The 15871-nt window shown below is 40.5% G+C and overlaps 1 protein-coding gene across 5 annotated transcripts in view; it reads right to left on the bottom strand.

Moving 5' to 3' along the window:
• The window catches only part of SEC14L1 (SEC14 like lipid binding 1), a 43531-nt gene that overhangs the window by 2911 nt on the left and 24749 nt on the right, over positions 1-15871 (bottom strand). For 3 of the 5 annotated variants that reach the window (XM_054846427.1, XM_054846430.1, XM_054846428.1), the window contains 13 exons: positions 14874-15023; positions 14655-14786; positions 12489-12617; positions 12007-12241; positions 11191-11300; positions 10237-10426; positions 7264-7352; positions 6251-6321; positions 4486-4657; positions 4037-4171; positions 2158-2292; positions 1447-1698; positions 475-653 (listed from right to left, as the gene is read on the bottom strand). In XM_054846427.1, the coding sequence (XP_054702402.1) occupies positions 475-653; positions 1447-1698; positions 2158-2292; positions 4037-4171; positions 4486-4657; positions 6251-6321; positions 7264-7352; positions 10237-10426; positions 11191-11300; positions 12007-12241; positions 12489-12617; positions 14655-14786; positions 14874-15023 (1979 nt within the window). Of the gene's footprint in view, positions 1-474; positions 654-1446; positions 1699-2157; positions 2293-4036; positions 4172-4485; positions 4658-6250; positions 6322-7263; positions 7353-10236; positions 10427-11190; positions 11301-12006; positions 12242-12488; positions 12618-14654; positions 14787-14873; positions 15024-15134; positions 15178-15871 lie in introns of all 5 variants that reach the window. The other 2 variants (XM_054846432.1, XM_054846429.1) reach the window with 1 other exon arrangement.

Here is a 15871-nt window from a genome sequence, read left to right as displayed (position 1 = left end):
GCAATTAACAGTTTTGTGCAGATACGCAAAAGCTTTTCTGCCTCACCACATAAGGTAATGAGGACAGCGAACACCTTGCAAAAACAAATGCCGTTCCAAGAGACTGAGAACTAGTTTCAGTCAGGTGTATCACCTGGCAGGCAACTGAACTGACTCAATTCCATGTTGAGTTGCACCCGTTTCTACATGACAACCTGCCAAGCCCAACAGCTCACACAACACTTTCAAAGCAGAGCAAAGTGACCAGTGATGATGACAATGAGATAACTAATTAACCCCTTTTATATCATAGTTGCCCCCAGTGCCAGTACTGGTTGAATTTTTTTTTGTTTGGGTGTTTTTTGAGGCCTAAGAAAACACAAGTCCTCACAATTTACTTGTATTTAAGTGAACTGGACACTGGCTTGATCATCTAAACTGACTATCAGAAAGGCTTGACATTGGCTGACCTTCATGAACCTTGGCCAGACGTACCTGAAATCTTCAGATCCTATTACTTCTGTATAGTACATCACTTTACATTTGTGAGAGGAGACCTGTAGAGATGCTAATACATCATCCACACGAGGCAGGTTGGTTGCAGCACAGGCAGGCATGCTATGAAATTTCCACTGGAGAATATAGAAGCCAGGCCACCTGGTCACATGTGATCCCTGGAAGCAGCCGCAGCAAAAATGGAAAATTAACTTTAACACAAAAAGATTTGTAGGCTTAAAATTTCTTTTCCAAGCTTAGAAGAACTGCCTACGTGCCCAGATTTTTTTCCCCAATGCCAATAGTTCAGCTCCTCTGCCAACTGGCAGTGCTAGTGAACTCTCCCCACACAGCATGCTTATAAAAGACAGAACGCCAGCTGATCCTCCTGCTTTTTGACAGTGTGAAGGGGTTAGGATTTAAATATAATGAAAAGACAAAGTTCTTGTTTAAAACAATATCCATTTTTTTTTCCATTTATTTTCATTAACAGCTGTCCTTTGAGACTGAAAAGAGCAGTCAAGACTCCTGCCTCACAGAAAGTGCAGTTCAAGAGGTCACTGCCCATATTTCCAGTTTAACACTTTAAGTAGCTGACTTAAGGAGCTCCTTTTTCAAAAGCTGTTTGACTAATTTCAAATCAAAAGGAATAGCAGTGGCAGAGTGTGATTGTAAACATGCTGCATGTAATATCAAACTTGGTAATTAAAGGATAGGTTGCAAATGCCATTGAAAAAACACTCCAGGAACCCTGGCCATAGGGACCTCCTCCCCTCACAGCGGATCCCGTGTAAATACTATCCCCATTCCCTGCAGCATGCAGCTAGGAACATAAGCTGAAATGTCGGCCAAAAGCAAGCAGACAGTCCGGAGCTGAATCACCACTCAGTCATCAATAACAGTTGCGAATTAGAACATCTAGTTTTGGAGCTAACCTCCATCTGCTCCCACACAAGGATTCAGCAGCCTTACCTGCACGCTCTCTCCTTCTTTGCAGATAAGAGGAGACTCCACCATACTGTAATCACGCCCCAACTGCCAGACTTTGTCTATCAACTGGACGTTGTTCCCACCAGGAGATGTAATACTGTGAGCTCCCAGAGAGTCCTTTTTAGGAGGCTGCGGGGCTCTTTTGGAATGAAAGATGTTAAAAACGATGTCACCCTTGCACACGTCAAAATCCCATGTGATCACAGAGGAGGCATCCACAATCTGAATGAGAACCTGAGACAGAAAAGTCCTATTAGACAACAGCAATTTTCTCACTAAAGAAACTCCTACCAGAAAAGAAGATAAAGAACAGACCTTTTTGTGCTGGGCTTAGTTTTGACTATTAAAAAGGCATTGTAGATACAAATTCTCTCCTGATGGAGCATCTTTATTTTAACATGTGACTTTCAGAAGCTCTCGAGTAGCTTTGAGAATATTGTTTGTCTTTGCTCAGAAGGACATGGCTTTGAATAGAATGAAAAACAGTGATATTCTCTAAAGGTCAACAAGATGATACCAGGAATGATCACAAGCTTCAACTACTAAAGCATCATTATGCACCAGAACTACAGAAGAACAAGGTGGAAGCATGGCAACTAAATAATCGAGTTCTAAACTATTTTCAGTCCAAGAAATCAGAGTCCAGAGCAGAGGGTTGAGAAGAAAGAAGAGAAGGGTAGGCTGCAACCGTACCTCATGCGGAGCTCCTTTGAAGACACTTGCAGACTGGTAGATTGTTTCAGTCCATAGCTTTATGTCTTCATTTTCCAACTCTTCTGCTGTCCGGTAGAGGGACTTAGGAACCAGCCCACCCTCTGGTACTTCACACTAAAAGCACAAACAGCCATTAAAAAGTATCCCCTCTGGACATCCACACCCTGTCACACGCTCTGCCTGCTAGCTTCAGAAACAAAAACTCACATTCAGCAAGTACCCTTGAGATACGAACAGAGTTTGAAAGTAATTTTATACCTTGTACATCATACATATATAAATTTATTTTACAATGATCTGGTTTGGGTGAGTTTGCAGAACTAGACACCAGAGGAACAGATCTTGTATATACACAGCCAACACAGAAAATGACTGTGCAGGTGCTACAGTTATCACTCATACTGCCCTATACTGAAGAAAGATGTGAGCCACTTAAGAAGCCTGAGGAAAGTGGCTATAGCGACTCAGTCTAAAAAATACAGCTTACAGAGACCTGAAAGAACTGGGATAGCTAAATTTAAGGATGAAGGATGGTGGGGAGATACAATAAGTTTCCAAACAGGTAAAAGGATATCATAGTCAGGAAGGTAACAGTTTTCAAGTTACAACTGTCTTGACAGCTCAGTACTGGAACCCATTACACAACTTCCCTAAATAAGCTCCTTTTTTATGAAATCTCTAATAATGAAGTTACACAACTACCTGATCATGAATATGTTCCATAGGAGTGTCTGGGGCAGTAGAAGTGTTTGATAACTGAATTACAACAGAGAATTGAAAGAACTTCTTTGAGAAGTCGTTTTTGTTCAAATATCCAGAAGTAAAGAGGAACAGAAAGAGACTTTATTATTGTCTGTGACCTGCAGGAAGTATTGTAGCAATTTGCTTTCTGGTAACACTGGCTTTTGATTACTCAAGCAGTGGATTCTGCCAGCTTCTCAAGCTCCAAATTAGATAGCACAAACTCTCTCCCCACTGAAAGCTACTGCTGCAGCAAAAAGCAGCCCACTGGAGATAAACACATGCTCTACTCTGCCATGTCTAACAGTACTTTATTATAATTTGAGACTGTATTTGAACAGACATAGATGAATTTTCAAGAATGGTACAGAAATTAATCTAGAAAGTGTATATTGACTTAAAAAGGAAGCCTGAAATTATATTTTAACACAGCTGAGTTCAGAAAAAAAATATCATGTTTCACTGTGATGGAGGCTCCAGAAAATGCCTGAGTCACACTCCTACACCTCAGTCACACCAGCGAGCCTGTGTTGTCGAAACCATTACAGAGAAAACAAACCTTACAGCATGACTGAGATGTTAAAATTACAGATTCAATGGACACTCATAGTCTAGGCAGAAAACAGCTATTAAGGCATACGACAAGGGACTAAGAAATTGCAGTAAAACAATTTTGTTTGTTGCGGTCAATGTGCATATCACGCTAGGAGACCTGTCTGTCTGTTAAGCCCTGCTGGCAGATGTGCCGTGTATTTCCTTGGGCTCCACATGGTATCAGTTCTTTCAGGTGACTCAGACTCTTCCGATTAGCTGATGGTGACAGCTCTTGCTCAGTGCTCTGCTACCACATCTGCTTGAACTTGACAGCTAACACAGACTATGGCTTTTAACCACGCCTGGCTACTTTGAGAAGTTATTTGATATTCATGGTAAAGAAGTATTGTATTTCTCTTTTTAGAGTGGATCCAGAAGAAAACACTAAGCCTGGAATCCTACATCATAGGATTCCAAACTACACTAGCAATCATTCTGTACTTCTAGGCTTCTTTGTTTAGAGGAGTAGGGGAATAAAAAAACCCACAAATAAGTTGCTATATGCACTAGTTTATATTCATACCATGCACTCTCCACCAAGAAAATCAGGGATAATTTCTTTATCAATGTAATCCAGCAGTCCCCCAGGACCCTGGTAGTCATTTCCAGCATAAATGAGGAATTTCTTTCTAGTGTTGTCATCAATGAATGGACTAACCTACAAAGAAAAACAGAATACATCAGGCTCACACATTTTCCTCGAGTCTATTTTGAAGAAATCAGTTTGATCGCATTAAGCATTACCATCCTTGTTACACAAAGTTCACGCTACAAAGAAGCTAAATTAACCGACTATGTAAGCAAGTTCTTAGGTAGTGGGTTTTTTAATCCATTCCAGGAATCCTGTAAAAGAGATGTTTCCAAATGGTAACATTTCCTGCTTATAAAGCCTGATCTCTAAAGTGCTTTTACAGACTACAAGTATTTAGCAGCACACAGAGAGCTGAGGAATACCTTGAATTACAAACATACCAGCGTCCAAAGAACCGGGAATACTCGAGGTGCTCGTAGGATAAGAAGACGACCCAAAGTCTCGGGATAATTAGCTTCGACCACCTCAATAATTCTTAGCAATGCTTTGACACCAGGTCTCCATAAATGCCGCATGTTCAAGCCTTCTAGGTCTACTAGACAGGTCCAAGAGCTGGATTTGAGAAAGACAAAAAAAGAAAAAGAAAAATCTCAATGGCATCAAAGTTCTCCTTGTGCAAGTGTGCAATGTCCTAAAATGGGTGGACCCCACGGCATGTTTTGATTTCTTCTATTTTACCTCCTTGCTTTGGGCTACCTGTAGACACTGGAATTTAAGATCCTTAGAATGGAAATGTCTTAGAGTGGGCCAAGCACAGTTACAGAGTATGTGCAATGACTGCTTTGCACATCGTGTGCATCCTCCCACAGACGTTTCAGACTCTGGGTGAAGGTTAATATGAAGCCAAAAAAGATCCTGTCAACAGCCAGCTCTAACATTAAACCACTGCTTTTACTGGGAAATCAATTAAGTGGCCACACTGCTGCTATGAAGCAATGTAACATTCATGGTGTGGACTTTCTACTAATCCAGTCCAGTAACAGTGCCATTACACATCCAAGCTCATTCTGTTGTCAGCTCTCAGGGAGGGAAGCTTTTTCTGTAGGAAGAGATATGTTCTTAATAATAAATACTGAGCTTCAGCACATGCTGTAGTTACTTTCCAAGTTCAGGTCTCGCCCTGGGCATGAATTCAAGATTTACAGCTGTGCTGCACCAGCTAGCATCCATGAAATTATGCATAAGGCTTCTATGAAACAGCAAACACTTCTTTGTTTCACTTTAAATGTTTAACATGTAGTCCTTTAGGATTACTTCTACAAATGAAGATCCAGTAGGTAGCACAATTTTATAGTTACACACAGGAAACCTATCTCTTGGATTTGACCTCCCACTGAAAGCTAGGACAGCAAGTTCCCTAACAGGGAAAAGATAAGCAGAGATACCATGCATCCCTGAACCCTTACAGCTTAAGGGAAGAAGTCAGAAATTGAAAAGAGTCCAAGAAACACTATTTCTTTTCAGGGCCAGTTCTGCATTCATTCCACACCCTGAAATCCATTTTGCAGTTAACACTTTCATAAGTGATCCCTATAAAGACAGGATAGCAAACCATTGTTGGCTAAACTTTACATGAAGTCACTAGACCCCAGGTTTCACAGCAGCCTCGTGACCTTACCTCAGGAGTTGCATAACCACATATAATAAATGGAGAATGCAAACAAGAACTGAGTGTAACGAGCCTTGGTATGGACTATGGATGAACAAGCGGCATGAAAACAATACCTGAAGCAACTGGACAGGTTATCCATGATATTATCGTGGCCTGATTTTTTTGGCAGCCTGTACCAACATCTGTCTATAAAATCTCCCAGAAACAGAGATGGGAGTTGAGTTGCATTGCTTTGCAGACATCAACAGTGAGTCGAAGCAGAACATCCCCCATGTAGAAACATTATGAGCATGACACCAAGAGCACCGGAGCATGTGCTGTGCTTTCCTCAGGCTTGACCATGCAGACTGACTCTAGCAGTAATTGCAGCAGGTCTCAGTTAACCGTAACCGTGCTCGAGACACACGTAGCCTACCCTTCACTTGTTCCCATTAATAAACTGAGCTCAGCAGCATCACATTGCCTCGTGCTCCCCCACGCTCACTGTGAAAACAGGTAATTCCCAAAAAGCAGATCCACTTGTTGTATTTTACCTTATTGGCCTGCCAAATACTTTCGTGTTCTCCTCACATCGCCTCAGTCCTTCTTCGTTTATAGAAAGAACCTGTACGAGACATGTCATTTAGAGAAGACAGTCTAAAACTCAGTATATGGAATAAAGAAAAAAAGTTTGTATCTGAAGGCTAATTAAAACTACAAGTCAAACTAGCATAAGCTTTCTTCCAAAGAATGAACTAGAAATCACTACATTTACCTCATTGGCTGTTCTCGTAAAAAAATAAATATGCCTTTCCATAAAAAGCAGTAAAATGTAAACAAGATCCTCTGGAAAACTGAGACCCAGGAGCGATACAGACAAGAAGTCTTCCCGCGCTTCTGCCTCTTTAAGCACTAATTTCCTATTTACTCAAAAATTAAAGCCCCTTTTTAAGTCATCGAAAGTAACCTTGAAACAGAGCTAGGACAAACAAAATTCAGTATGTGCCTGGAAATGGCACTGAAAGAGGAAAAAGTAAAATCCAGCCCCTGCTTCTCGTGGTTACTATGACCATAATTGTCATTACTAGGAATAAAAAAAAAATGGAATTCCGCCAGCTTTCTGCTTGGAAACTGAGCAGCTCCATAATAACACAGTCTGAGTGATGCCTTTAGAGAAGGCAAAATTACAGGCAAGTACTTTTTCTTTAAAAATAATTTTTCCTTGTTCTTGGAATACAGGCTTGACAACATCTGAGCATGGCATTTTCTCTTCTGTACAAATGCAGAGACTTAAGTTTGAAGCACTGCACAAACTGCAGCAGAATCTGTGAAAATGCTAACCAATAACTATAGGAGCTGCCAAGAACTACGCCTTTCCGCCATCAGTTTGCAGTTGGAAAGAATGCAGAAGATCAACTACCAGGAGCTTTCAGATGTATTCAAACCAAAAACAGACGGCCAGAGAGTACATCAAAATATCCAATGTGATGAATGTTCTGGCAGAGGAGGAAATTTCTAAATGAAAATATCACATTGTTAGCAACTTGCTGGCTCCAAAAATACTTACGTATCGAAGCAAGGCCTCTTCCCCAAGAGCGCGCACTAAGCCTTTAGTATCCATCTGTCCCAACCTCAGCACATACAGCGGGCGACCATCTGAAAAACGAGAACAAATATATCCCTTATTTTTACAGCGCTAGACAATTTGAGTGAGCTAGTTTTATGCTAGAAATTCAAATGGAAACAAGCCACAGTCAGTTCAAACTGTGGTACAGCTAGAAGAGGGAAAACTTGGAGCAGGTGGCAATATAAACTTTACCATGTCCAACACCACCAAAAGATTGTCTGTAATGAACCGCATAGTTCCCCTATCTGCAAGGAAAGTTCAAAGGACTTCAACGAGTACATTGGTATGTACAAGATCTTTGCGTACACAATTAAAGACACAGGACTATAATTAACTTCCAGGACAGCTAAGATAAACTAATGGACTAGTTTTTCCTGTAACTGAAGAGTTGTGATGAAGGCTGTAAGCTTTCTATCATAGATGATGCAATACTGCTCTGGATTGGTGACAGCAACCTTTTTGGAAAAGTGGCTACGCTGAGTTCTGCAATTAATGAAACAAAGCGTTAACCCAGAGACTGGCTTTCTGCAGCATTTGCTGGAGTCACACCTTTCAGCTATGTCATTACATATTATGCGGAACTGGCACACAGCCTCCCTTATGCAGGTTAAGCCTGGGGAGAACAGACTCTGTTCCAGAGATCAGCTTCGGATGGACCCTCTGCATGCAAAGCCTTGCCATTTCACAGTCATCTTCCTGCATACTGAGGCATCCTGATACTGTCCAGGATACAAAGGCGTTAAGTAAGCTTAACAACTGCATTGGCTGAATTTGAGAATCAAAGCTTGCATTTTTGGCTCTTCATAACAGGACCTAGTTGTCTGAAACAGCTTCCATCTTCCTCCCAACGCTGTGATGCGTTTTTTAAGCTTTGCTCCATCTATTCTGGTACACAAGCTAAATAATCACCAACTTATAAAGCTGAATACACTAGGACACAAAATAGAGGAGAGAAGCTTTCTACATAAAAATATCCCTGAAGTCCTGTTGTCTGTTTACACTTTCCAACAACTGCAAGAAGAGGTATCAAATTATCATTAAGTCCTTAGGGACACAAAGGAAGAAACTGCCAAGATATGCTATTAAAAAAACCCCAAAACCCCACACCACAACTGCAGAGTCAAGGCAAGTTCTTTACTTAGTGAAGACACTACCCCCATGAAATTTCACACTATTTTGTATTTTATCAGGTGCTCTAAAAGAAAATGTTATTTTAACATCAGCACACAGTTATCTCGGAATGTACTGTTTAACTTTTGAAACACTAAACAAAAAGTGCTATTAAAGTCATAGCAGGTCTCCCTCCCTCACAGATGCACACGCATCCAAAACCAGACTAATAGTTTACACATGAAGGAAAGTCTCTACTGTGCTGTATTATCACTATTAGAGCTTTCTGATTTAAAAACATTTGACTGAAGCATTCCTGTCAAAATAAAAACCACTCAGATGTATAGAAAACTGTGCTAATTACAAGCAAAGTAACTCTTATTCTTTTGTGCTAATAGCTCATTTAGACAACGCACTTCATAATCACTGCTGCCTTTAGTGCTAAAAGCTATGCAGAATTCAGCTAGCTTAAGTTTGGCACATTTAGCACATGTAGGAGGAAAGGAGCAATACTAGAAGAGAGGGTTTAAAAAAAGAACCTAGCACTAAAATTTTAAATTATAGAGAATTGCTCAGTTTTGAAATTCTGTTTCCATTATTGACAAACCCATGCTTTACTTGTGGGCGTGCTGCAAAAGAGACCAAAGGAACTGGAGGGGAAGGGAGTGGGGCATGACGTTCACCACAGAACTGAAGAATTTCTCAGAAAAACATTAAACCACACTTTGATGCATTCTGTACCTTTCTACTCACTGGCAGGACCCAGGTACATGCTATGAGAGAGGAAGTCTTTGCAAAGTAAGGACAAGGAACTGACAGAAAGGGAGAACTTATTCACAGGTTTTTTTCCCCTATGATCTTTACAAGCATATTCTTATTTTCCATTTTCTCAGTTTGAGATCTGCCAAACCCAAAGCAGCGGGGGAGAGCCACTCAAGCTCTTCAGCTCTACAGCGATTAAACTTCTGCTGTGTCCTCCCTGTCTCCTGGCCACTACTGCTGACAGCTTCCTGTCCTGCTTCACATGCTTCTTCTAACAGGAAGAGCTAGCAGAAACAATGGTGCCTAGTGAGGAAAAATTCTAAATCAGAACACAGATCGCTCACAGTAAGAGATCATTTCCTTATCTAAAGAATCCAGCTTGCCTCAAGCAACAAATTCCAAAACATTTAATTTCTGGGTATGTATTAGCAACAAGATCAGTGTGCGATAAAGCAAGCAGAGGGGTAGGGGAGCGTGTCAGATGCAGTCGTCCATGTTTTAAAGATCTGACCGTGGCTCGCCATACAAAGGGAATTCAGCCAAAGCTTCTTCCCTTCTTAAATAAACCTACTCTATTTGATGTTTTTGCAACATCCCACTTCTCATTAAGCTGATTGTAATGCCAAATAAGTATTCATTTATGCCATCAGCAGACTTATACAACATCAGAAATAAGTTGATTAGAAATATACACTTATTTACAAACATCTTTTAATCACTGAAAGAGAATACACAGCATTTGCATAACACCCTTCTAAGCGTCTCAGAGCACTACAGAAGTGCAATTAATAACTTTAAGCTACTGGCAAAGCAGAGCTCTTTAGAGACTTAAATATGTCACTATTAGTCAAAAAGATTAGGACCTAGGAGTCTGCCTCCACCAACTAAGTTGCTGGCAACATCAATTTAAATGCATTTAGTACATAGCTGAGAAGTTCTAACCATCTTTCCAGTCACCTCTAGTTAACAGAAGGACAGCTATCACCTTTAATTCAGAACATAAAAAAAAAGGCTGTTCAATATCCACCCTATAGAGCATACCTTTGTCATGGTGATGCCAGCCTCCTGCATAGTAATCTTGGAGTACTTGAGGAGGGTTCCAGGTGTCTAGAATATAGTCTACCTGGTGCTGCTTACGCCACGTCAGAGACTGGCAAAGGATCTCTCTTGCTTTATCAATGTTGAAGTCCCGGGCACGCAGGAATCTTAAGATGTGCTCATCCTTTGGGATCTATTAAAAAAAAAAACCAGACTCAATTTTGTATGCAAGGTTTGAAACAAGAACAAAAGAACAGAACAGAAACAACAGAAGCTGAAAAACGTGCAGCCCTGCACCAACGCAAGAGAATGGTATGTAACACTGGAACTTAACTCAAGCAAATCAGTCTTTGCAACAAAAACCATGAGCCCTGTCAGGTACCACCGCTACCTTCATATGTGGGATATAAAAGTTTTATGAACTCTCATGTAATCGTTTACATCTGTATGACCACACTAAGTCAGTCCAATTGAAATAAATCTAGAGACAAAACACAGACTGTATTTCCTTGCTAACTAGAAGGAAGCTGAGACATACATGCAAATCACAAGCCGCTGGAAAACCCCGAGCCTTGCTATCAAGATTTAACTGGCCACATTGCTTCCCTTTCGGTACTGCCCTTCAGTAGATTTGAGAATACGATGTTTGGCCAAAACAAACAAATATGAAAATAAGGTTATTCTAGAACAGGGCAGACTTCTAAAACTGATGTTATTCCCCTGTGCTGGTTTATTGACATTCTGAGAGGCAGTCACGCTAATCATTTAAGCACGTCAGTTGGACAGTCACAGTGAACTTCTATTGCCACTGTACAGACTTAATTTATGTACTCTGATCACACAGGGCCATTTAACAGGAACAGTTAGCCATAGGAGGTGTGACCTGATGTTTCATCAGGTTCACTTTGCATATCACACATTCTGAGATAGAGCCACAAGAGACCAACAGTAACTTACTTTGCCCTTGTGTGTTTCCTGGAGCCACTGTCTCAGTCGAATGAGGCAGCTCTCCTGCATTGGCGTCAAGTCACCCAGGTACCGCTTGATGTAGTCTGCGTCTAGCTTGTCTAAAAGAAGATGTACATGTGATTAGTCTTGAACTGACCTAGTCAAAGAAGCAAATGATCCTATATGTTGATATCTGAGGCAGAGAAGCAGCTGCTCTGTGTTCTGGGCAGTCAGAATTGAATAAAGTTTCTCTGAATCAATGAAAAGATGAGCAAGGCAACATACACAGTCATTGTAATGGTAAACCAAGATGATTAATTCTCCTTCTGCAACTAAGAAAGGAGTAAAAACAGACATTTGTAAAAGCATTTTGCCAGTATATTCAGATTTGTCAATCCACAGCACCATAGGGCTTGCTGCTTCTGGAAATATTTTTGAAGCTTTGATTTTCCCAAATCCCCTTATTAACAGGGGAAGGAAAATACAACAGAAGACTCTGTCCAGGGAAGCTTCAGCCCTTTCCTCCTCTATAATTATACCCATCCCTGAATTTCAGGGCAAGAAGTAGGCTATCCATTTTCAACCTCATGAACAGCAAAGTGAAGAGTTTTTCTACTCGTATCTGATCATTTACTAAAAAGATCAGCTTGTAACAGCTATCCAAGCTATCCCACATGTTACTGCTTAGCAAGCCTGCACTTTAACACTGTATGTTATCAAACAAAGAGCCAATGTGAAGATTTTCAGCTGCCCAGGAGAAGCAGCACAGTGCTGAGAGCCTCTACAGCACAAAGAATCCCACTAAAACAAGTCAGACCACCATACCATCAGGCGTTCCTGCTGTGGGCTCCGAGGGGCTGCTTGAGGTGTTGAGGATCTCCTTATTGTTCAAGCCCTCCTTTGTGGCAGAGTCTGGTATATTAATAGCAGGTGAAACTGGTCGTCTTGTGTGGGATGTGCTGCTCTCCAATTTGCATGCAACAGGAGGAGTCCAACGAGGAACAAAAGTTATTCCTTCTTCCTCCAGCTGCTTCAGGTAGTATTCTATTATTTCTTTTCCCTTCAAAAAGGAAGATTTACTTCAGCTACTAAAACCACATTTAGACACAGAAAGGATTGGGCTGAAAACCCATTAAGCAGCCAGACCTCTCTAAAGATTCCACTTAAAAATACAGACCTACACATTAGCCCCAGGCTAATGAGTAAACAGTCCAGCTTTTGGAGCAGAGCAGCCTGTTACTTAGCAGCAGCTGCATTGTCTTTTGGTAACTTAGAGCCAGGCACCTCCTTCACGACTGCAAGCTCACCTTTTTAATATTGCTGGTGTACTGCTTCATGGCAATTTTTTCCACTGTGCTTTCAAAACCAAAAAAAGATTTTATATCCAGACTTGCTGACTGTTCAAAACAGGTCCAGTCTTCATTCTCAGGATGAACCTATTAGTTAAAAGGAGGTCAAACAGTTTAGCTACCCATTCAGTATTTTTTTCCTCACAATACTTGGAATGGCTGTTTCTTGTTTTACAGGTTCACATAGTCAAAAACATTCAAGTGGAATTTGTAGTCTTTTGCTTCATTTGCAAAACATGGTTTGGAAAAGGTAACGCTAAAGGACAAAAAGCTGAGAAGCCCTCCTATAGTCTCATGGCTAGCACAGCTTTCTTAACAAGAAAGGAGAGCTTAGAGAAATACCAGTGCACCAGCCAAGAACCAAAGGACTAGCACATTAATACAATTAACACTATCTCATTCTAGATATGGGCAGTGACCATAGTGTATCTGTGGAACAGGGTCAAATACTTCAGTGAACTTGCTGCTGCAACTTAGACAGAAACCAAGGCTAGCCAGCTTGAAGACTGCAGCAAGTACTGTGTGAGCGTTTCCAAGCACTGCAGTCTAGACATATTTGCAACACACATACTGCAATAGATTGCTCCCTTGTTGACCTACAAAGTACCTTAGAATTTTGTAGACTGGAAGCTATTTGACTTTGTTCACCTAGGATAATGCGACCGAAAGAAGTGTAAGCTTCTCAGTCGGTTGACAGCTGAATAAGCTGTCTTAGAGCACTCTCAACTTCTTAGCTTATATCTTAGTTTGCTGAGAGATGATCCTGAAACAGAGACTAGTCTGAAGGAAAGCTGTTTTCTAAACTTTCTTCAACTAAAAAGACTTTTCTAAATGAATTTCCAGGCTGGGCTCTGAATTCATAGTTATACAAACACCACAGAAGGCTGGACTTCTGAGCATTCAATTGTCCTGATGCCTTAAGGCTCCCTTCCCTCTCACAACTTGCTAAAATTGACTGGGAACAGCATCAACACTTTATAACGGGACAACTACAAAAAAAATAACGTTTCTTTTCATTTGCTGCTTCTGCATTAGGGAACGGGGGTACAAGAATAGCTTGTACAGCCTAAATAAGTACAAATCATAACACCACCACCACCACATAAAAACTTTCTGTCCTTTCTTAAATTCAATTATAAAGTAACTTTAATAGGAAAGAACTTTTAGAAACAATTTATTCTTGAATTAATATTCTGGTTTTGTATTTACCTACAAATGTCTTGATTGAATAGAGAAAGGGCAAGGAGAAGTGTTTGTTTTGTACATATTTACCACATGCACTTCTCTGTATAGCATTTCCCCTGTTTAAACAGAGCTTTCACAGAAGAATTGCAAGTAGAAAAGTATTTCTAAATGTGCCTTGGAAATAATTGCAGAAATAACAACTTTAAAAGACCCTCAGATAAGAGTGTCAAGTGGGTTTGACATCCAGTGACCTTTTCATCATGGTTCTGTATACAACAGAAAGTGTTATGAACTGCCCATAAAGAATGCTACAGTAAAAATAAGTCTGTTACATTTGCTAGCTTTGATTTGACCCTTAATATCTATTTGAAGTTTTACTGCTATACATGTCTGCTGGATGAGCCTATGAGCATTGGCTAACCCATTCAGAAAAAAGTGACCAGAGCATAGCAGTAGGCATGCCACCAGATTCCTTTGTATCAGAAAACGTCTGCACTGAAGACCGAGAACAGCCATGACAGAAAGAATTAGGCTAAAACATAACTGACTTGATGAACATTTGTCTGAGCTGAGCAGAAGGCAAATAAGCTATGTTGAACTTTCCTTTAACAGTTCTGTCAGGGTATCATCAGCCTCCCCAAGCCCCACACTGCTATTACAGACCACAGATTTGCCTAAACAGAGCTGTCAAACACAGCAAATTATGCTGTGTTCTATTCTCTGAGAAGACGCTCAAGCAAGAGGGTGCCAAACTCATTTCAGTGCTTCAAGCAAGTGTGTTACATTTAACACCAACAACAATTATCACTCATGGTGGTGTGCTGGTTATTTTTTCTTGCAAGACAAAAGCGAAGAACAACCCAACTTCTGTTTATGAGTCCTGAAATCCAAACACTGACTTAAGTCCATCTGTAGCACCACCAAGAGCCTGTTACTCACTGTGTAACAGCAGTGTTCGTTAATAATGACTCTATTAGAGAAGGTTTCATTGTAGGCTTCTATATGCAAAGTTCTTTCTCGTCTGTTCAAAGAATTCTTCTGGACAAAGTAGACATAATCCACTCCTGCAATCTGAGGGAGATGACAGATTCTGTTAAGATACAATATTCATGTGAAAGGATATCCAGAAGTATAAACAGGCACTTCAAACCTGATCACCTTTTTCAACAGCCGTGGTGCATCTATATCCAGCTTACAGCGCCGTTCAATCACATGGATAGCTTCATCCTCACTCTTGTATTCGTTTACAGTGTCACTGGCTACAAACATAGGGATCAGAGGACACGTAGGAAACCTTCTTTCATATGCCTGTAAAGATCGAAAGAGAAGAAAAACTACCATCACAATTAATTCCTGAGGGTGTGCACAGGGTTCCTTCGTTGACATCACCAGCATTTGGAGGCACAATGCCCTTCATACCTTTTGTAAAAGGGATTGAGTCTTCCTGGAGGCCACATTATACCTGAAAAAAGTCACAGTGCATTCCAAACAATCCATTTATTAATACATTCCTAATATAGCCCTTTCCAGGTAAAACAATTTTTAAAACAACACACAAAACCAATCCATTGCTCCCCTCCCTCCAAAAAGGAAATTGTTCATTATGTACAATGACAATCCCCTTGTCAGCAGTAACAGGAAAACAAGACCCTCTAGTTCTAAAATACCACAAGACAAAACAATTATGTGTTGGATTAAAAAACCCACATGCTAATTATCGGTGTTTCACCAAGCTGTCTAGAGGGTTTTCCATACAGCTCCCAAAGGTCTAATAAAAACATTTTAAAGTCTGTTTCTTAAGCTAATAGAGCTCTCAAGCTCCTTATGCACGCGATATTCACAATGATTTCACTGCACAATTTATCAGCTTACAATTTTGTCCAACAACATGCAGTAAGTCTTTCCAATGCAACGAGGCCATTTCATACTTCTGAAAATTTAAACTTTGCAATAATGCAGAGCTAGCAATAGCTTTGATTCTGGTTAAAGAGTACTGTCATCTAAATAAGTTCATCTCAAATATTTGACGCACAGAGAAGATGGTATGCAGACACACTCGGAAAGGGTAGTTAAGAATCTGGGATCAGTAAAACAGGTAAGAGAAAAATGGGAGTTTTAGTAAACTCCCATTTAGTTTTTCCCCCATTAGTAAACTT

The sequence above is a fragment of the Grus americana genome, chromosome 18 (genome assembly GCF_028858705.1).
Source record: "Grus americana isolate bGruAme1 chromosome 18, bGruAme1.mat, whole genome shotgun sequence".
Lineage (NCBI taxonomy): Eukaryota > Metazoa > Chordata > Aves > Gruiformes > Gruidae > Grus > Grus americana.
Note: the sequence above shows the minus strand (reverse complement) of the source record. Positions and strands in the feature narration are given on the sequence as shown.